The 22,451-nt window shown below is 42.7% G+C and overlaps 1 protein-coding gene across 1 annotated transcript; it reads left to right on the forward strand.

Annotated features, from left to right (window-relative positions):
- Positions 1-5,528: 5,528 nt before the first annotated feature.
- On the forward strand, positions 5,529-17,656 carry LOC103374934 (transcription initiation factor TFIID subunit 12-like; the record flags this gene model as incomplete). Its single annotated transcript, XM_008305094.1, has 2 exons — positions 5,529-5,714; positions 16,779-17,656. Coding segments are annotated over 2 exons (1,064 nt in total), but the record flags the coding sequence as incomplete, so codon positions are not given.
- Between the last annotated feature and the right edge of the window lie 4,795 nt (positions 17,657-22,451).

Here is a 22,451-nt window from a genome sequence, read left to right on the forward strand (position 1 = left end):
TCACCATGCTAAGCTATGCCAACTTCTCTGAGTTCAGCCTTTTAACAATACAGTGATACTGATCATCTCTTCTGTGCAAGAAAGTACACAAGCTTATTTCAGAGGATTCCACGATATTGGACTTTTTTTGATTGTGAATAACGATATATGCATGTATTTTTCCAACTAATTACAGAGAACATCAGGCCTCACCTTTTGTGGAATCAACATATAATTATTCCTACTCCTATCATGATGCTCCACTGGCAGGTGCAGACATAAAATACTATACAGTGCTTTTGAAATGGACATATTCACATTTAAAGAGAGAGAGAGACAGAGAGAGAGAGAAATACTAATATTAAAAAAAAAGAATGTGGCTGTAACATCATGTGTTCCTCATATTTCTAAAATGTGTAACTGTTGTTTTAAGCCAAATTGCACCACAGCTGTAACCAGGTGTTCCTTTGTGGCTCAGTGAGAGTATAATTTGATTTTCCATCTTGTCATGCCCTTTGTGACATAAAGCATTAACATACAATCATATTTCCTTTTTTTTTCTCTCTTTTTTTTTGTGTAACTGTGGCTTTAGCAATTTTGTGCAGCCATTTCCGTGACTGCTCATGGATTCACTGCGAATCCGTTCATGGCAGATTGCCTGCAAAGGAGGAGGTGCACCTGTGCTTTGATAGGCTGTTGAATTTTACAAATGTGCTCCTCAACCGGACAAAATCCATTATGAAATGAGAAAATTGGTGACCTTATGCCAGGCGATTTGGCCTTTTATGAAAAAAAAAAAAAGGAGTGGGCCGCCTTTTATCATGACTGGAGTGAATGTTGTTTGTTTTTCTGGGGAGTTTCTATTAAATTCATGAGAGAGGGGGGCTCAGCATCATATTGACTCGATGCCATCGGCTTCTTTTCTTCTCTATTCCTTCTATCCATGGCGTCTCTCTTCCCCTGCTTCTCCTTTCTAACCTCCACAGTGCACTTCGGTTTACCTAAATTCATGCAGCCTTCAGTGAGCCAAACCATCCCAGTAAACGCATTACAGAGACGCTGTGCAAGTCGCATTCAAATCCAATAATATTGTCGGAAAATGACTCAACCTTGCATTTTCCACCTCGCTGTTGTCTACGAGATCTCAGATTGAATGTGTCTTTTTATTCTCACCAAACACCGCAGGACGTTTCATCGCAGCGGGGAACTTCGTGCCCTCCTCCTTCGTCTACATGGCCTCACACACCATCTCTCACTTTGATGCTCTTTTTTTAATTGTCTCTCCTCTGCGTCTACCTTGTCAGTCAGGGTGTGTGTGTGTGTGGTTTGAGTCCGTGCCAGGGCTAAGTGTTTAATTAGTAACAACACAACTTGCTTCGCCTTGACAGTTGAGCCGTGCAGGTTTTTAGGCCGTTGAGCGCAACTCGTGGCTCAACGGAACACCACCGAGATAAAAGAGGGAGAAGACGGTGGAGGAAATCAATACTTTCGGGTTGTAGCTGCGCATCTTCCCCGTCTCTGTTTGCTGTGGAGCAACAAAAGGCCATCTGTATGAGTACCTTTAAGAGGGGCTGAAAGGGAAGAGACGGGAGGAAAGGAACAGCTTCGATAGATCGTCCATCTTTTCTGTGTCCTGTATTTTCTGCTTTAATGATTTTGGTCCAGCTTACTTTGAGCTTCACACATCTCCTTTATAGTTTTTCTCTGCCACCCAACTTTCTAACTATTTTCCCCCCTCTTTGTTCTTTATGCATCCTCATCCTTCTCCATTTTCCCTATTTCACTTTCCCCCACTCTCATTTCATAGTCTCGCTCCCTGTCTCGACATATTTTTTATGTTCTTCAAATTATCAAGTGGCAGTATTGGAGCTTTTAAAAGAATGTATTCACTGAGCAAAGGATACCTTCGCCTTCCGTAACAGGAATTTGCAATTATCCGTCAGGCTCAGCGCAGCGAGAGAACAAGTCCCACATTATACTTCAACGTTCGGGCCGTGCTTTAAAGTCAGACTGTGCGGCTCTGCTAGAGGAGTTCCTCCTTGCTCAGCCCACTGCACATCTTTTGAAATGTAATTATCTCTTATTTAATTAGAGGAAGAAAGTACAGTTATCTAATTTTGCAACCACAATGCTGTAATTAATATAAGACATCTGTTACTTCCTACGCCATAAGTGGGTCGTGAGAAAGAGTCACACACAGTCACCTGCTAATACAGTGAAGGTAATAAGATGTATTTTGATAGTTTTAAAACCTGAAATGTGAGTGTTATGCAGTTGCTAGAGGATATGTGAAAGGATTGTGGAGAAGCCCAGTTGTAACACCTAAACACAACGGGCTGCAGTTGAGAATGTGTGTAATGGAAGAGAAAAATAATTGAAAATGTCAGTAAAAGTAAAGGATAAACAGTTGAATTACTTAAAAAAGAGGTAAATGGTTGAAGATTTATATTCTAAGCACAAAGTCCAACATGTTTCCGGTGGGTGCTGGACTCCTGATCTTGTTTGTGATATTCATGGACAGAATCTCAAGGTGAAGCCATGGTGAGGAGGGGGTCAGGTTTGGAAAAATCTGAATCTCTACTTTTTGCAGATGATGTTGTTCTGTTCACTTCATCAAGTCGTGACCTTCAGCACATTCTGGGGAAGTTGAGTGTGACACAACCAGGACAAAAGTCAGCACCTCCCATTCTGCAGAAATGGTTCTGTACCAGAAACCAGAGGATTGCTCCCTTTAGGTTGGGGTTGAGTTGATGTCCTAAGTAAAGAAGTTAAAGAATCTCTAGATCTTTTTCACGAGTGACAGGAAAATGGAGGGTGAGGTGGACTGAAGGATTGGGGACTGCCATGAAGCGAGAGCTAGGCAAGAAGGCAAAACTCTGGATTTACTAGATGTACCAGATCTATGTTCCAACCTTCATCTATGGTCATGAGCTCTGGGTAGTGATCAAATGAATGACAATGATAGCGATAGGGGATATCGGATAGCTGCTCCTTCACTATAAAAGGAGTCAGCAGAGGTGGTTCCTGGACACCTTCCTTGGATGCTTTCTCGGCATACCTAACTGGGAGGAGACCGCAGGGTTGACCCAGAACAGAACTTCCTATAGAGATTATCGATCTCTTCTGGCCTGGGACATCAAACTGGGAAATATTGGTAGAGAGAGGGACACCAGGAATGCCCTGTTGGACTGCAGCTACCCCAACCCAACCCCAGATAAGCAGAAAAATAGATGGCAACATGGAAGATGGAGATTTTCAATGGTTTGAAATAATAATAAATGGTAGAGCTAAAAAGCATTTCTCTAACCTCATTACATCTACTACATTCTGACTTTACCAATCGTTTTTAGATGAATCAAACAAGCAGATTACAAAATCTCTGTCAGGCTCTGTCAGATTTGCAGACTTTCATCCTCAATCAAAGCAGTGAGGCTGATTGCTGAGTATTTAACATTTGAAGCAGCGAGTGCACAAAACTCAAGCAAATGTTACAACTAAGTCCAAGAACAATAGCCCTATTCTTCAAAGCCCCAAAACAACACAGTGAAATGTCTGCATGTGAAAGATTTTTCTTCCCTGCTGCTGTTGTGGTAATAACGTCCGGTCAGCACAATAATGATAGTCAGACGGTCCCTACTCTGGAAAAATACTGTTAAGAGGATATGCTGAGAAACAGAGGATCAAATATTTCCGCGTAGCTGGCATTTTATTGTTTTTCCATCTCAAAGACAAACCTTCTGTTTATGTTGAAGAATCCTGTGAGTCCAGAGAAAAAGACGGATGTATTTCATAAATGTTTTCAAACCCAAAGACACAGTCCTCACACAGCACCTGAAAACCCAGATTTGGGATGTGTCTTGTTTATTCTTTTGTTTTTCTGCTGATGTCCATAGGTTTTTGCACTATCTGCACTGTCCTCTTTGCTGCAGTAACAATGAAAATTTTCCCACTGTGGGATTAATAGAGGTTTATCTTATCTTATCTTAAAGTACTTCAGAGAAGACGAAGGGAATAATACTTCTCCACATCCAGTCTGTTGGGGTCTGAGCGATATGAAGTTTGTCATCTGCTCAATTCTTCAAGAGTCTTCATGAACCCCTTTGTGGACATCCTCGTGCATCCCAAAATTTGTGTTCATCTGACCAGTAGTATTCATCCTCAGCATAAGTGTGCCCATATAGATACCTACATAGTACATAGGCTGCACGGTGCATATACTGAACACATCTTCCAAGCAGACTAGAGAGTAAAATAATTTAGGCCAACTACACATCATGCTTTCATGCTTTCTGCCACCAGAGTCTGCAGACACCCATGTCCATCCATCCATCCATCCATCCATTATCTATACACCGCTTAATCCTCACTAGGGTTGTAGGTGGGCTGGAGTCTATCCCAGCTGATTCAGGGCAGGGGACACCCTGGACAGGTCGCCAGTCTATCACAGGGCTACACTTAGAGACAACGACGCACACTCACATTCACATCTACAGACAATTTAGAATCACCAATTAACCTCAGCATGTTTTTGGACTGTGGGAAGAAGCTGGAGAACTCAGAGAGAACCAGCGCTGCACAGGGAGAACATGCAAACTCCATACAGAAAGATCCCTGGCGTCCTAACCAGGATGAACTGCGTATCTTCTAGCTGCAAGGCGATGGTACTAACTACCGAGCCACTGTGCAGCCCAAGAGTTGTGACCAAGCCAACTTTGCGTATGTGCCAGGAAAGCAAAATGAATGCATGTGTGAGAAGATTTGTAAAGTGTTGCCCCAACAACATCCTCAAAGTATTGCCGGCATTACGTTCCAACTTTGTTAATATATCTCACTACAAGAACATTGTTAGAACTTTTTGTCTTGATCACGTCATGAAAAGAGTTTTTAAATGTTGGTTTGGAAACTTCTTTTATTATCTTGTAACATAATCTGTGGCCCTGAGAACGTCCTCAAAACATTCTCTGAAAGTTGCAGCGAAACATTGTGCCTGAGTTAAACCTTGTAGGAATATTACTTGAAAAGATATCCTGACTATGTTCTTTAAACATTAGAATGAAGCCTTTAATCAATATTCAGAATTGAAGGTGACGTTAGCCAATGTTGTGGGAACGTTCCCTGCCAGCTGGGGTATATGTACTGGCATGCATGATATAATGACTGGTAAATTTCATATAATTCACAGCAGATGCAGCTCATCAGTGTGCATATATGTGTATATATATATATATATACACACACCGGATTGTGTCCAAATGTGTACTAGGCAGCAAAGACGTACAACAGGCTGCAGCTGTAGAGCGATGGCAAGAGTCCATGAGTGGATGCTTATGAGAACAGTGGTGCATGGCCAGAATCTCTGCAGCAGCAGCAGCAGCAGATCATACAGTATAAAAAAGAGACGGTTATGTAAGTGGATGCTGGAAAATGTGAATGAGAGATGTTCCTGTCAGGCTGCCCCTTTAGCAAACCATTTGACCAGTGAGTGCCCCTCCAGAGTTAACCCTTGAACGTGATCGTAACCTTGTCCTGTCGCGTGTCCTTGTCCACAGAGGGTGGCCAGATTAACAACAACGTGGGACCAGGTTCAAACATGGGCCAGCAGCACCCTTATCCTGCCCTCAGCCAGCTGGCTCATGTCTACGAGCAACAGCAGCAGCAGCAGCATCAGCAGCAGCAGCAGCAACAGCAGCAGCAAAACAAGGATCTCAACAAGTACGCCTCTCTGAAGGCTGTAGGTGAGTGTCGAAAGTTCTGATTGTTATTTTAAAAAATTTCTAATGACAGAGACTGAAGAGCATTTTTAAAGATTGAGATAGTTCTTGTTGTTGTCATGCTGGTAGCTGTGACTTTTTGGAGGTGCAACATCCTCACAGTGAATCTTGGTGCCCTGTTCTTGTTAGTGGTGTAACCACGATTCGTTCTGGCATCTTGGCATCGAATCTTGACAAAATCAGACCTGGAGCTTTTGTGTCGGTATAGTTTACTGAATGCTTTCTGACCCAAACTCAAAGGGCACCGGATGCTTTTTTTTTCCTGGAGATCTTCAGGAAAGATGCGACTAAACTTCAGGACGTCAGCCTCGCGGGCAGATATGACAGTTGTTATTGATTACACTACAAAACTGGACGTGCTGTAAGACAGAAACTGCTTATCAAGCTTTCTAATGCATGCCGCCAACTTAAACGAGTCGGTTGCCAGTGCAGCCGATGTGAATTCGCCTCACTGTGTCCATATGTTACTTGGCAGTGGCATCAATATTTCATAACCTGAATTCATTTAAGACTGACGCGAGCAATTTTTCAGTGTCTCTGTCAGCTTGTTTGTGCGAGACAGGTACCCTGCCCTTATTTGATTTCAGAATTCAGCCCACTCAGAGGAAGATATGATCTACAAATACTTCTAGATATCTGTTTGAACAGCTACAAGATGTTATGTGTCCGCGGTTGTGCCCTTTATTAGAAAAATAATGTTGATGAATGTTGGAAACTCTTTTCTGTGTGTCCAGCAACAGAAGGTAAAATTGATTCTGATGACAAATGCACGAATGAACCTCCTCTGACCCTAACTATGCAGTGTGCAATTTGTAATGCTACTCCACACGCCACCCTACATGTTGAGGGTCCTGACTCATCCCCAGACATGATACAGAGATGTATTACCGCACTTGTTTCGACGGGGTGCTGTTTTTGCGCCCCAGAATCAAGAAGTGTGATTATGGTAGCAGTTTATATAACTGTCAGCAAAATTGAAAAACAGAGAAACAGATGAATGAGTAATAAATAACAAGAGATAAGTGGACACGTCAATTTTTCAGCTTACCCTAAAAGGACATCAGTGGAAATGATGATTAACACTGTCAACCTGAGTCCCGCAACTTTATCGTTTGAAGGCGTATTTTTATAATTCCCAGAAAACTGGCCAAATATAGACATCAGACGACGTCTAGATATATTTTCAGCACAGCCACAGCGGCGTTTGATTGCAGAAAATTGTTCGGTTATCTGAAATGCCAACAGAAGACATCTTGGTGTCAGTCCCCGAGGATCAAAGAACAAAAGGAGTCTTTCTCAACTCAACACGCCGCACCGATATTCGACAAGGAGAAAAGAAATCCATCACAGGAGAAGGCAGGCATGCCAATTTCTCCACTGACGGGAGCTTCAATAGATCAGAGTGCAGTGCAACCGCACGACATGCTGCAATTTGAGTACGTGACGCGGCCTCACTGTTTCTCAACTAGAAAACCTTACTGTGATGTTAGGCTACGGCTTCCTCTCATCTCATCGCGTATAAACCCAACAGATGGATGCAACACATGCTCCGGGGATTGCGGACAGCATTTTGGGAAATGGATGAAATCTCTATCTGCGGGGAAAACAGATGAGGCAGGTTGATGGATAATAGGTACAAGAAAATCCTATCAAAGTTACTGGAATTTGTCAAATGGCTATTACAAACGGAGAATGCACTTCATACATTAGCATCAGTTTACTGCTTAAAATAACAACAACATTAAAACCAGTGACAGGTGAGGTGCAGAGCATCGATTATCTGGTTATCTGGCAATGGCACATGTCAAGAAGTGGGATATATTAGGCAGCAAGCAAACAGTCAGTTCTCAAAGCTGACGCGTTGGAAGCAGGAGAAAGCGGCAGCGTGAGGATTTGAGTGACTTTGACGAGGCCCAAACTGTAACGGCCAGAACAGAGTTAGAGCATCTCAAAAACAGCAGGTTTTATGAGGTGATCCTGGTATACAGTGGCTACCAGAAGTGGTCCAAGAAAGGAAAACTGTAGAATCGATGACACACTCATGGGTACACAAGTGGTGTTAATGTGTTGATTGATCTGTGTGTGCTGCCTAGAAATACAATCAAAAGAGGGAAACAAAATCCTAAAAAAGAAAAAGACTAAAGTTTGGACAAAAACCTGGAATCAACATGTACAACACTGGAAAAACTGGTGATTCTACATACTATAGATATTTTACTACCCGCTACAGAACATAACTCAGCCCACAGTTTGTTGCAAAGAAATTCAGCAGTATAGCATTGTGGCAAACATTGTTTTTTATCTGTCGGAGCAGAAACAGTTGTTGTCTACAGCTGGAGAGATAACGTCACAGTGGAGCACAGTGCTTTTTTTTTTTTTTTTTTTTCCTCTTCCGTCCTCCAGAACATACAGATTGATGCCTGCTTTACAAAAGACAACTAGACAATTACGTACATTATACTTTACTCAGATACTGGAAGACTATAGCATACGTATATTTTTTTTTAAATTATTAAATTAAGCTAAAAAGCTGCCTTCTCCCAATTAAAAGTTATGCAGTAAGATCCCAAAACTACTCCTTTCTGCTACGACCAGATGCACGAAGCATTTGCTTGTATACTTACACTTATTATGTATCCTTTTAGCACCAGCTGTGACGCACGCTAATACACCAGTTGGAGGAAAATTGCATTATGGGAATTGGATTTTGTCCATTTTTTTTTTCATTGTTCATAGTCTGCAAAACAGTTTTAGAGACCCTTCAATGAAAATCAAGTTATATTCCTTGTTAATGTGTCCATGTAGCGTTTTTTTTTAATATGCTGGAGACAAATCACAACATAAATAAGCAATCAATGCCATGGCTGAGTATTGTTAAAAGCACATTTTTAGACTTGCAACAAACTTGTAACTTTGAATACACAGAGACGAGTTTTTAGGGGTTTAAACAAAGACCAGAGAGGGACTTTAAAGATGTGCTGCAGAAAATGGCGGACACCCCGAGCGAAGGAAGCAACTGTGAAGAAGAATGCAACAGTAACCTGGATGAAAATAACAATGACAATCACTGAAGAGACTTGAATGTGCCTTCTGACCTGCTATCCAAGACTCGCACATGTTTAGTGAAGAGACGCACTCATGTCACATCTGGATCCAAAGGGGGAAACACTTCAATGTCGTACCAGGTCTTAAAGAGATACACGTATATGCTGTATCCAAATATGATGAGTTAACTCAAGAATCATGTTGTTTAAAATTGTAAATCAAATCTGAGTCCAAATATGCCACCTAGAATCCGAAACCCTCTAAATATTACCTAAACCTTAGCAGCTATAGTAACATTTTTGAGTGGTGGGGGACTGTAATGTTTGAAATGGCTCCATTGTCCACATCAACAACTGCTTCACAAAAAAAATCCTGCAACCAACTATAACTTCAGCATAAATGTACCAGACTTGATGGTTGTCTGACTATGATTGATTGTTATTCTGAGGCAGTATTAAGTCTGTGCAAGTAGACTTTCATAATGTACTGTCATGGTCTGAAAGCAGCGGCTGCCTTTGGGCCATAAAATCAATCTAGAAAGCTGCTCTGAAGATGGCTGGAAGTACTGCAAAGTGTCCATGATTTCAAGTTAATGGGAGAAAATGTGCAAAAGCTACCCGTGTGGTTCATTTACAATGAGGGACATTTGTATATTTGGGTTTTTACAAGGCTCTTTTTACCAAGATTAAAACGTGTCCAGACAGCAGTGTGGAAACGCTGTTAAAACCTTTCCGGACGTGTCTGCCAGCGTTCTTCTCTTCAGCTCCTTTCGAAACCAACTTCTTCACCTCTGCTGCTTTGTATCTAAAATGGCCCTGGTCCTCCTTTCACCACCTCCCCAGACCATCTTCCTGCCTCCTTTTTGCTCTGCTAACCTTTAATGTCTGGGCTCGTTTTTCTCTCCCTCCCTTCTCACTTTCCCTCTCCCCTTCATTTCCTCTCACCTCTTCTCTCGCTCCGTCCCTCCCACCTTTCCCCATTTCCCATCTTCTCTTTTTCCGTCTTTCATACAATCACCTTTATCATCCACCTCCTGCCCTCTCCTCCACTGCATTTTGCTCTCAGCTTTTCTTTTTTTTTTGCTTCTTTTGTCTTCCCCTCCCCTATCTCCTCTTCACCTCCCGACCAACACCCCCCCCCTCTCCCACCTCAATCCATCACGCTCCGTATCGCTCTTTAAAGAATCATTGGGCTGCTAATCTCGATCTTCCCTTATAGCGGCTCATATCTGATTCCATTTCTGTAATTGAAGCGAGGCCTCCCCCCTCGGGCTCACGCTTGACTGACAGATTTCCATTCCACAAGTGGTATTCAAAGAGGCACCTATGAAATGATTGGAAACCTGTCCGCAGATACACAGCGCCGGAGCCTGGGATTCCAGGAGGCAAACTGCCATTACTGTGAAGCCGGTGATGGAAACGTCACATGCTGGCTGTGAAAAATGTTTGCGAGGAGCAACAAAAAAAGAGAGAAGCTACCGCAGAGACAGAGGAAGAGAGTGAATAGATGACAGCAAACAAATCCAAAATGCTTTTTCATCTTCTTTGCTTTCCGCGGCTGTTGACCCCCTCGAAAACCCAAACCAACTCCCACCAACTGTCTTTTAATTGCCTCTGCCACTTTCCCAATGGTCCAGCATCCAGCTGATAAGTCACACTTCTGTCAATCAATAGCCATCTCCACCGTCCCCCTGTGCATCTATGTAAGGTCGCTTTATCGAATTCTTACAGCAACTGAGGCAAAAACTGACTAATAAAGGTCCCTGGATGCAGGCCTGTAACTCAGCCCAGAGGAGGACGCCGTCTCCTACAAGTACAAATGACCAATTATGGGCCATGTCTAATGTACAAATGCTCTGCTAAATCTAACAACTGCCACAAACCCTGAGGAGACGGCCCTTGTTCCGACATGCTTCTTAATAAGTTAGTTTTCCACAGATGGTCTGCAGAGCAAATCCTTCATAATTGGGCATGGACTCCGGATTGGTTCGGTTTAATTTTATATTTATTGTGCCTGCACCTGTGATCGATTTTCCAACATCACAATCAAACAATATAACTCACATTGGCTGCTGGGTGACAAATTTTCAACCACTTTTTGGATCAGGGAATAACACTATCATCCAACAACTCAAAAGCCCGCTTTTATAGATTTTAGAGTTCCACTTACCTACTGTTGTATCCTCAAACTCAGACTGAGTGTAGTAATATATCTTTATCAATATGAAAATCTGAAGTGTTTGGAGAACTCATATCTCTCACTTGAGCTGCGATTTAATCTTCGATAATCCTCTTTGCATGCAAATACGTTTGAAATATTGACACAGAAGGTTTTGCCTTTTTGGTTTACTGATTAACTTCAGCACAGGGAAGTGATACCTGAACTTGACAAAGAGTCTTCAGCCACACTTGTGGCTCTGTGAGGCTTTTTACAGCTCTGAGTTTGAGTCTAATGCTACCATCGTGGCATCCTTATGGTGTTGATGCTTAGAATGTGATGGTTAGAAAATGAAATGTACCATTTTGACCATGTTGGTGGTACAAGAAAAAGCCATGGGATCACCAAAGACATTCAGAAACATCAGCTAGGCACCTGCAAATAGGTTTAGGAATAGATCCTGGTTTGGCTTAAAAAGCAACATTAAGTGCTAACTTCCTATTGCCTTTAAAGTGAGCTGAGAAAATCCAGCTATGGTCTCAGTGTCTATTTCTGAGTTTCACGGATGTCTGTAAGTGTACTGAACTATATACTGGGCATTGAAAAATGATGCTAAAGGGCAATTAGTGTGTTCAAATGTAACACCAAAGGGTCCTAACAAACAGTCTTATGTTGGGAGACAGCCTGGCATTGACTCACAGCGCCAGTGCTTAGGAGTTAGTTGATGTTTAGCAAGTTAGGAAGCTAGGATGCATCATCTGGACACCAAGTAAATTTGTGTCAAATTTCATGACTCCACCCAGTAATTCTTCAGATATTCAAATGTCAAATTCATGGCAGCACAAAGGAAAAAGTCAGGCCCTTACCAAAGTCAGCTAGATTCATATTTTGGAACATATATGACCATAGGATGCCAAACTCATTTTGCACAGGCAGTATTCAGATTCCTAATCAGAAGGTCCTTATTAACCTTCATATTATCAGAGGCACCATATTGTGGGTAAACCTGCACTCTGACTATGCAGCAACTTCCTGGGCTGCAAAGTGAAGCTGATAACTGCTGTTCCTCAAATGGCCACTTGAGACAGTCTTCAAAACCAAATCAATCCCCATAGACTATCATGATGATTTCTTTATGTAGGACAACTGCAAAAGGGATTCATTTTTATATAACTTACTTGTGAAGACATAAAACTATGTATAATTAAGGGTGTGTCCACTTTGAGTGACAGGTGGAAAGTCCACGGCCTACAGATGTTTACATGGTCTGTCTCAGCTCCACTCACACTCCACCTCTTTACTCATATTTGAATGAGTCAGGATTGTTGTCTCCTATGCTGAAACCTATGGGTGATAGCATGGATGCTTCGTCCATCCTTACATACAGTCAAACTTCTAACAAAAACTGGGTTATGAGAAAAGAATTTCACTGTGCTGTGATGTATAAATGACGATTAAGGCTTCTTCTAAACAGATTGTGTCTCTAAGGGCCAATTCATGCACATATGCACCAATGCAGATGTGGTTCTATGCATACTACAATACATCTGCACAGGTCCACACAGACGGTCACATTGCTTCTCATATTGAGCACAGAAAAACATATGGGCCAGTTTTGACAGCATACAGCAGCTACTTACAGATTGGGTTGTAGCATTGTGTTAATATATTTGAGGTATGTCAAGCAAAGTAGGCACACACAGCACAGGATTTCTGGAGAATTTAGAACTTCCCACTGCTTTGGACTCCTTCAGTGGAAAGGAAACCAAAGCACCTCCAAAGTCCTGCAGCAGCTTCTTCAATTATAATTCTTTCAATTAAAAAAAACTATACATGTGTGGATGACCCAGAATCACCTCGTACAGTCTCTCTTCATAAAAATCATTTGCTTTGAGCACTGTTTGTTTTTCTTGCGCATGTACAGTCTCACATTACAGAAAGTCCACGTGGTACAAATTTTGGGTTGCTCATGGACGAGGAGCAAACCCTTGAGATTCATATGGATGACATATTTTACGTCATCCTAGCAGATACATGGACATGGAGCGCATACATTGGCCTTAATAGTCTTGTTTATGTGCTACAGTTACAGCAGAGATGGTAGCCAATCTACGTAAGAGGAGGATTGAATTACTTCTCCCATCCTGTGACAACACTGAATATCGTTCTATTTGACCAGCATCCTGCCAAAGAAAGCAACCATGCAGTTGTAAAGACTTCGCAAGGGGGAAAAAAAAACCTTTCAGACAGCATTTACTTTGCAATATGACAGTAAAACTCTCCACTGAAACCCAGAGTAATGGATGTTTTTGGTTAAGGCGGCAGAACTATGACAAAGAAATCCACCCACTTAGAGTAAATACTAAAAAACAATCAGGAATACATTAGGTGTTTGAATAAAAAAAAAAAAAAAAAAAAGCACTTTAAAATGTGAAACGTTTTAAAGACTTCTACAATTAATAAACCCTCCACCACCTTGGCAGTAGACGACCCAATTGCCTAATAAAGAGCAGATTGACATTCTGGTCTAATCCTAATAAGGTTTTTATGTTACTGGCACTGAGGGACTTCAGAGGAGCAGTGCTCAGTTTTTTCCTGATGCATAATGTGTTAGTCTCTGTGGGGTGCAGGCTTTCTCAGGCAGAGGCACGCCGAGCTCACACTGCGTAACAGCGGTGTTTTCCGTTTCCACTCACGTACGCCGCTGGATGTGTGCGCCGTCAAGCTGACTACCACCGGATTGATTCACCTGTCGCCTCAGCAGGTTTGACCCCCAGGGGCGGTCTAGCGGTGACTCGGCGGGTGAGACATGGCTTCCCCACACCCGGCACCCCCCCCCTTCCATCCTCACCTCCAACCCCCCCCTCCTCCCGCTTACTCATTTCACTCTCTCACCGTTCACACAGCAATAAACTAGATTTATAGTTACAGCGGCAAAGCAAACTCACTGAGTGTGTTAACTTTATCTTCAAGGACGTAGAGGCAACAAGGGGCTAAAGAGTAATGACTCGACTGAGAACGCGAATCCGCCAGAAAAAAAAAAAGGTCACATTTCGCAGTGATAAGAGAGACTGTAGCTCGGTGACGCTGACTGACGGAGAGAGAGGAATAAATGTGAGGCATTAAAGCTGACTGCTCCAAGGCTGAAGGAACACAGAAACACACACAGGTACACAAAGACAGGGAAGACGCTTGAACCGGCGCATAGAGCATCGTCAGTCTGGTGTCTGCTGGGTGCGACTTTGTGTACGTCTAAGTTTGTTGAAGCATATGCATGTATTCCCTCATGCTCTTTACCCCTTTTATGTAACTTGTCACAATAACTTTGGCGCATTGTTTTACTGACTGCACTACTTTACATTATATGACCAGTCTGTCGCTGCAAATTGTATACACTTGTTATGGTGGCATGTAAATGAGTCACATAGGCTGTATGTAAAAGATGAGTGTTGCCACTGTTTGCCATTTTCTACTGTTTTTCAGATTCAGGTTGGATTTTGGTCGCTGCCATTTTGGTCTTTAAAACCAGGCACAGCAAGCTCGTGATGAGTCTGCCCACATCCATGTTGTAGAGATTTGGCCACACCAAAAAGCATAACCTGCCTCCTCATCTGTTACACACTAAATGGTACCATAATTTACAAAATTAGCATCATGCTGTATTGAAAGAGACTTGAAACTAACAGTTGAATCCATAAAGTCATGAGGAAAATTTTCACTGAGGCGACCAAACAAGTAAGAAGTAAATAGTTTTCTCATAAACTTACAATTAAACATAAACTTCTTTTTGGGATCAGGTGTCGCCCCCTGCTGTCCATTACACAAAATGCACATTGGCTTCACTTTTCAAACCCAGAGGCTACATTCATCTTTTATACAGTCTGTGGTAACAATATAGGACACATTTTGATAGGATACATTTGTGCAGAGCAACTTACTTTGAGCATATCACTCATGGACCAGCACAATTGCACAGCAATTGCACAGCTCCCTTTCCCACTGAAAGAGGTCCATCCGTCAAGAAACCTACACCACTATAGCTGGACTCATACATCTTAGAAGGATTGTTGCATATATACAACCACCACTTCAAATCCATATCGTTGCATCAAAAGAGTGCGCTTGCTCTGGAATACTGCTGCCCTTAATGGAAGATGTCCCAATGGTTTTCTTCTGATCTTTGCTTTGCTGTATGGAAAGACAAAATCTTTGTATGTTCTAGTGGGGGGGTCATGATCTACTGGTGCTGACAATAACCATGATATTTAAAAAAGAAGACATTGATATCATGTCAGTAGTATATACATGATGCTATTGTTACTAATCCAGTGCCAGTAACTATCTGACACATAGTAGGTGGTGGTATTGCACCTTAACACTGCTCACCACCCACCTCAAAATGGAAAAAAAATAAATAAAAAGACTCAGTAACTTGCTAAATAGCTACTACTACAGTGTGTGGCTACTACTGCCATGAAAAATCATGTTGGAGGAGATGACAGAAGAAACAAGACACTGCCAGCAACCAAATTATTTGTTTTTAAAAAATGCTCTATATATATTGCATTAATTCTGCATCATGAATTCTGTTGGCCACAATAAACTCGTAGTAAAAATCTGACATCATGACAGCCCTCATGTCTGGTATCTCAGTGTTTGGACCTGTAGGCAGCTGCATAAACAAGGGCATCATGCCATGATGGCAGAATATCCGCCTCCGTGCATACTATAGTGTTTTTTTTTCCTTTACTTTTTGCACTTTTTCTGTCTGATCTGAAAATATCTAATGTAGAAAACCAGATCAATAACATTGTATGAAAAGGTATTCTTGCTTTAGGAGTGCCCTACCCATAGAGGTGGAGTATGCAACTTCAATCCAATAAATGTCCTCACGGTCGACTAGCTGTCTGTTCTGTGTGTCCGCTAAAAAAACATCTGGTGTTTGTCCAAAGCCCTGGCTGTGTAAATGGGAAGCAAACAAAGTGGCTTGGACCAAACCACACAACTGTATTCCAACATTTCCTGTACACATTCGTGCTTGTGGACAGAACCAGGAGGGCAATGGGAGGAAGAGGCATGGTACATCTGCAACATGCGAATTAGCTAAATATTAACAGTCGGAAGAAACATAAACTCTACATTTATTTACTCACTTTACAGCATTTAATACGGTCCTTGAAACCTTCTCTTTATCCTGTTATAACTGCAAAAAGCTGCACCGTGTCAGAAAAATGACCATCATGGTACATGTTTTAATGGTCTCACATCTTCCTCCCAGATATTCGTCCTTTTTTCTTACACTGAACACCTTCACACCACACAAAATGAGATGTTTTCTTGGCTTTATAAGGGAGGAAGAGGCGAGGTGGAGGAGACATTCTGGGCTTTCCTTTTGATTTCACTCCTCCGGTGGCACGACAGGCCTTTGCATGCAGGCGTTAGCAGCGGCCCTGACACCCTGCCTGGTCAGTTACATGAGGGGAGGCTGACTAACAAAGTTAAAGTATACTGGGTTTGTTATACGACCTTTAAAGAGTTGTGGGAGTAGAAAGGGATGGGATGTTTTCTATCTAAATTTCCGCTTGTGTGTGTGTGTGTGTGCTCTAATGTGTGCATGTCTCAGTTTGCAGCTGATCTTCAAGCTGCTGAATGTCTTATTTTTTGAGTAAGTCTCTATGGGAGTTTTATGTTTTTTATTTTCTTCAAATGGCCGAGTGTTGAGGAATTAAATGTTTAAAGATTTCAACATTTAAACCAAAATATCAGCTGTGCTCTTTACCGCTTAACATTTTTATTGTCTCTGTTTTTCTCTCTCTCTTCTGTTAGCTGCCAAGTACAATGGTGAACTCTACAACAAGCGTCGACTGATGGTCGAGCTGCCAGCGAAAGGTGGCCTTCCTCTCCAGCCCATGGGCAACTCCAGACCCTCCATGGGCAACATGTCGTCAATGACTCCTCCGATGACCACCAACCCAATGGCTTCAAACCCTATGACTTCCAATCCCATGAACCCAACCATCACCCAGATGACTTCAATGACGCAAATGACGCAAATGACTCCAATGACGTCTATGACACCCATGACCTCTTTGACACCTATGACCTCGCTCACCCCGATGACCTCCATGACTCCTATGACCTCCTTGGGTCCACTGACTCCAGAGCCGGTGGCCACCTACGTCACTGAGATGCCCAGCATCTCCTCTGTCTCGACCCTCCCAACAGAACGGCATTTAGCCGGCATAGGAGGAGGGGGACTCAAGCCAAATGGCCAGAAACTCAAAAGCAGCCATGGTCACGCTGCCCACAGCTCTCACACTCATGTTCACAGCCACAGTAGCAAGCCGCTGGGGCATGGGGGTACCACCCTGGCACACATGGCGGGGACCATGCCAGGTGGCACATCCCTGGGCATCTCCAGGGCCGCCGAGACCACCATTGGCCACGGCTCAGCAACAATGGGCCGCCCACTGGCGTACAGTTCCAACACAATCGCGGCCGGGCATGCAATGGGGCTGGGGCTGAAGGGGTGGGACGGGACTGAGACGGTGGGCCGGAGAAAGACCTATGGGCACAAGAGGCCTCAGTGTACCGTGCTGGAGCCGAACCAGCTCCACGGCAGCAGAGGCCACAGCCACAGCCAACACTTCCTTCCCACACAGCCCTACTTTGTGACCAACAGCAAGACAGAGGTGACTGTGTGAGAGAGGAAGAAAGGGAGACAAAGAGGGGGACAGGATGCATGTGGAGTGGTGGCACAAGTAATCTCTGAGTGGAGACACCGACTCCTGGGGTGTTCAGAGGTACAGATCTACATGTGTGTTTACGTGAGGCTCGTTGGTATACTGTGTCTGAGTGGGTTTCTCGCTTCACAAACAGAGTTCACCAATCATATCACTCAACAGACCTTTGTTGTCAAGAAGACGGTGCCCGAGTCGGTGGCATCTTAAACCATACTAACTAAGAGCCTACAGAGCAGGGACGTCTGTGCACTTGTGGTGATATTAGAGTGTTGTCTCAGAGCTAATAACCACTTTGAAATGATAATATCTGAGTAATACAGTACGACTACACACAGTGGGAAACTGCTGATATGAATGGATTGGCTTTAGGGACCAAACCTGAGAAGCAATATAAGGGATCAAGTGTAAAGTACTGAAGCATCGCGGGAAAGGAGAATTACTGCAAGTTTACCCACAAACCCGGCAACAAGAGGTGTGCTCATCTACCCAACGAACCACTGAATGGCTTGGAAGAAATAACATTCCCTCATGATTCACACTCAAATCTCCTGAGGGCTTTGAAGCAGACACACATGATGAGGGCGCTCAGCTTTGGACTGCAGACATGCAGGGCTTTGTACTGTGGCTATTCAGAAGCGCCTTCATAAGCTCTGCAGCTGAAGGTCGCCCCTTTTTCCACAAGGCTCCACCACGGAGAATGGAGGCTGTCGCACTGGCATTGTTCTGTTCTGATCTCGTCTGTGTGGTGACAGTCGGCCCAGAGGAGGGATAAGGAGGCAGGGAGGCAGCATCTGGGTGATGCTGCAGCTAGCAGAGGCTCCTCGGAGCGTCATGCGTACACACACACACACACACACAAATGCACACATTCAGAAACATACAAACGCATTTTCACACACAAATATATACTGTAGAAACACCACACACACTAGGTTCTGAATGATAAAGGTTTGTTTATTGAGTGATACCAGTAATTATGGCATTTGTTTGCACTCCAATAATTTTATTCAGCGTTTCCCCCATTATTAAATCCTGTCAGTGAATTTGGATCACAAAGTATTCTAAAACTCTGTTATGAGGCCCTGAAAGATTTGAATTGTAGAGATGGCAGCTAAGTCAGAATGACAGATCTTATAAAATCACTGACAGGGGGGCAGTTTGGGATACATAACTGCTTTTAAATTCCAAAATTGCACACATTTTAAGAGATAAGCTTTCTTGCCAAGTGCTAGATGAGAGGATTGATGCCACTTTAATGTCTGCACGCTAAAATTTTTTTATTTTTTTTAAATGATGCTACAGGCAGCACAGCTCAGAACAAATACTGGAAACAGGAGGGAAACAGTTAGCCTGGTTCTTTGCAACAATAATGAAATCTGCCTACAACACCTCAAAACATCACTAATTAATATGTTACATCTAGTTTGTTTAATCTGAAACAGAAGTGTAAAAAAAAAAGGACATCCTGTGGTTTTAAGAAGGGTTATGTGCCAGACTAACTGTGAAGAAACTTCACATTAGGTTGCCAGGCAACAAACTGTTGAACTATTCCTCTGAAAGAATAAATAAAATGTGCAAAAAATAAATCTGTTTTAATGTAGCTGTGGCTAGGAAGGGCCTTGATCATGCTGGAAGTGGACAAAATGACTTATTTCATCAGAAATATGCTTGATGTATTTATCAGTTTGGGGTTAACACGCAGAAAATATGTGCAACTATAAAATACATTACTAAGAAATGTGAGTTCTCAACATGTTGTTTCTGCGCAGATTTTTGAATAGGATGTTACACGTATTGGCTTTGTGACAAAAAAAAACTGCTGTGAAAAGTGGGTGTAACAGAAATAAAAAAAAGACACATTTTAAGACACTGCCACGAGAAACAAGGCTTGATTAGATCACTCACTGTACTCAAGCTCGAGCTGGAAAAAGGAAACATCACAACCAGCTGGAAAAAACTATCTGGGTTACATGACTCAAACATAAAAATAAATCCTTAAGTCTGACAAATAGGCCAAATCTTCTAAGGGTTTCTCCGAGCCTGTTGGCTTGTTTCTTTTTTTAAAGCGAGATGTTAGCAGCTGCAGTCACTGTTCTCATTCTGAATTTGCAATTTGAAGTGCTGCTTCCGCTTGCATTAATTAAAGCTGCGGTAGGCAGTATTTTTGAGGAGGGGGGCAAGAACCTCATCATAACCTTTCAGCATATTGTAATTCAAGTGGTTTGAGAGAAAAGTTGACCCTAGTACCTCATTTTGGTTTGAGACCTTGGGCAATCATAGGGGTTTTCACTGAGAGTGGGTGAGATAGCATAAAGAGCAACAATGTAAGAACAGCTTGTGATGCTGTAACAGGTTAAACAGTGGGCTTTGCATGAGGAGAGCAGGTTGCATATGAAAAAGAGTGAACAACTTGTGTATTCGAAGCATGTGCATATGCTTGTCTGGTGGGCTTAGGACAGAGAGGGTTGGTTTGTTCTTATATTTTCCCCTTTCAAGATTTGTGCCTACTGCAGCTTTAACTGAAATAAAACCATCAGAAATGAAAAAGCACATGCCATAAATGTAAACTCTCTCAAAATCTGCGTTTAAACCCAAACGAAGCACAAACGAGTGGCTCAGACAGCACCACACAAACAGATTTGTGGATAGATAACAAGCAAAAAAATAGAAGTGTAGTACATTTTAAAGCATTAGAATATAAGAGGAAGAGGTGCACACGACAATCTGATGAGAGATATTGACTTGCAGCGTGTATGCCAGAGACACATTTAATTGCCAGAGCTACACACAGTTTGGGTACACGTCGTTACCTGCCTGCATGTAGACTCGAGGTGCAAAAAAAAAAAAAAAGGGAGGGGCGCCTAATACTACAGCTCCTAAATCAAAAGCCAGATGGAACAACTAAGCCAGCTGAGTGTGAGATAAGTGGGTGTACAAGGGGAATATGCTCACCTCATGCTGTGGAACCCCTGCTGCCTCCAGGGGGCCGCTTGGCTGGAAACCTGAGACCAGATTGAAGGCATTGGAACAGGATTTAGGAAGTCTTCAGAGCGTTGAAATGTGTCACCTATACACCCACACCTTAACACACGCGCGCACACACAGACACATGCACAGAATATATTACAGGGTGGACTCTGCTTTTTTTTTTCTCGTGCTCCCACAGTGCCGAGCGGCAGGTGTCATCGCAGCAGAGAGACAAAGAGTCAGCACTGTTACTGCGCCTGTTGTATATGAAAGACTGTGAAACTCCAGACCTTGGCCCCTTTGTAGCGATAACTGATATTATGCTTTTTATATATATAAATATACATAGCCTTTCTCTCTTTATCTATTTCTTTTCATCCTTTCTTCTTCGACACTTCTTTTCTTCCCTTTCGCTCCCTCCATGTCTGAATGGAAGATGTTCAGAGCAGAAATACCAGAGAGGAACAAAAAAATACGGGGCTGTGATTAATCTTTTCTGTAACTCCGGCGTGCAGTTATGATGAGACAGTGAGTAATAATAGTAATCCACCTCCACCTTGAAAGACATGATTGGTTTCCCCATGTGTATTGTTCTAACAGAAAACATAGGTGATTGATTCTGTGAGGCAAAAAAAATGGAATTCAAGTTCGTGTGTCCTCCTGAACACATTTCACTGTCTCCAAAAGTTGTGTATGTGTGTGTGAGAATCCAACTTTGGCATATGATTATTGTCTCTGAAAGAAATCATAACTCAAGCGAACAAACCAAACAAAGTCAATCATATATAAATGGGATTTACAATCCCATAAACCTATTTGGGTCCGATGAGAATCCTTTGCAGCTTTTGTCTTTGTTTTCCCTCCTTCCTCGTTGTATTTATTTTCTCCGTTTTCTGACAGATGGTGGTTTTGTTTGTGACGGAGTTGAGAAGCAGGTCAATGTTTGCTGGATGTGCATTATCAGACCCAATTGATTTAATCCAGCAATGCGGAAATGTGGAAATGAACCCTCCTTGCCACCCCTTCGCCTGTCCCATTCTTAAAGCCCATTCAGCTCTGCAAAAGCAGCCACTGGAACAATTGGTAAACAGGCAGGACGGTGGAAACATTTGGCAAACAAGACCAAATATAGAGACAAAAAAAAAAAAAAAAAAAGCTCCTCATCGCTCACCATAATAGCCAAAATAAACCCGATAGAAAGCGGGGAATTGGTTGCGCTGGCTGGGTCACGGTTGATAGGGTCAGGGGCACAGATGAGTGGGTTCAGGAGGCAGTCGTGTCTGACATTTTTCATCAGACGAGTAAGTCGGATAAAAAAAAAAAAAAGCCACAGCGGTGACAAAAGGACACCGGTAGTGTGCGGGATCCGAGCAGCCGGTTCAGTTACAGAAGCCAGCGGGAACTCAGGAGTCTTTCTGTTCATCGTTTATTGCAAAGATGATCTTGTTTTGCTGCAAACAATTTAGTGCTTAAATGTTTGAACTTAGTGGCTCAACTAAAGACGGCACTTAAAACTCCAAGATATCTGTTGATTCACTAATGGAGGCCAAAGTGATGCATACTTCTCATGTTGTCCTCAACTTTAGAAAACTTTGGCATGTGAATTTGCACTGCTGACCAACAGCAATTCCCGGCTGTCTAAAATAGAGGAAACCACTGTAGCTTATTATCTGTGATACACCGTTCACTTTTCTGTCGGCGTATAACCTGCTCCGCGGCAGATGAAAGGTTTAAAGCAGGAGTTGATCCCTTTAGCGATCAAGCGTACTTACAAGCTTTTTGCTGCTTC

The sequence above is a fragment of the Stegastes partitus genome, unplaced genomic scaffold (genome assembly GCF_000690725.1).
Source record: "Stegastes partitus isolate 25-593 unplaced genomic scaffold, Stegastes_partitus-1.0.2 Scaffold2407, whole genome shotgun sequence".
Classification (NCBI taxonomy): domain Eukaryota; kingdom Metazoa; phylum Chordata; class Actinopteri; family Pomacentridae; genus Stegastes; species Stegastes partitus.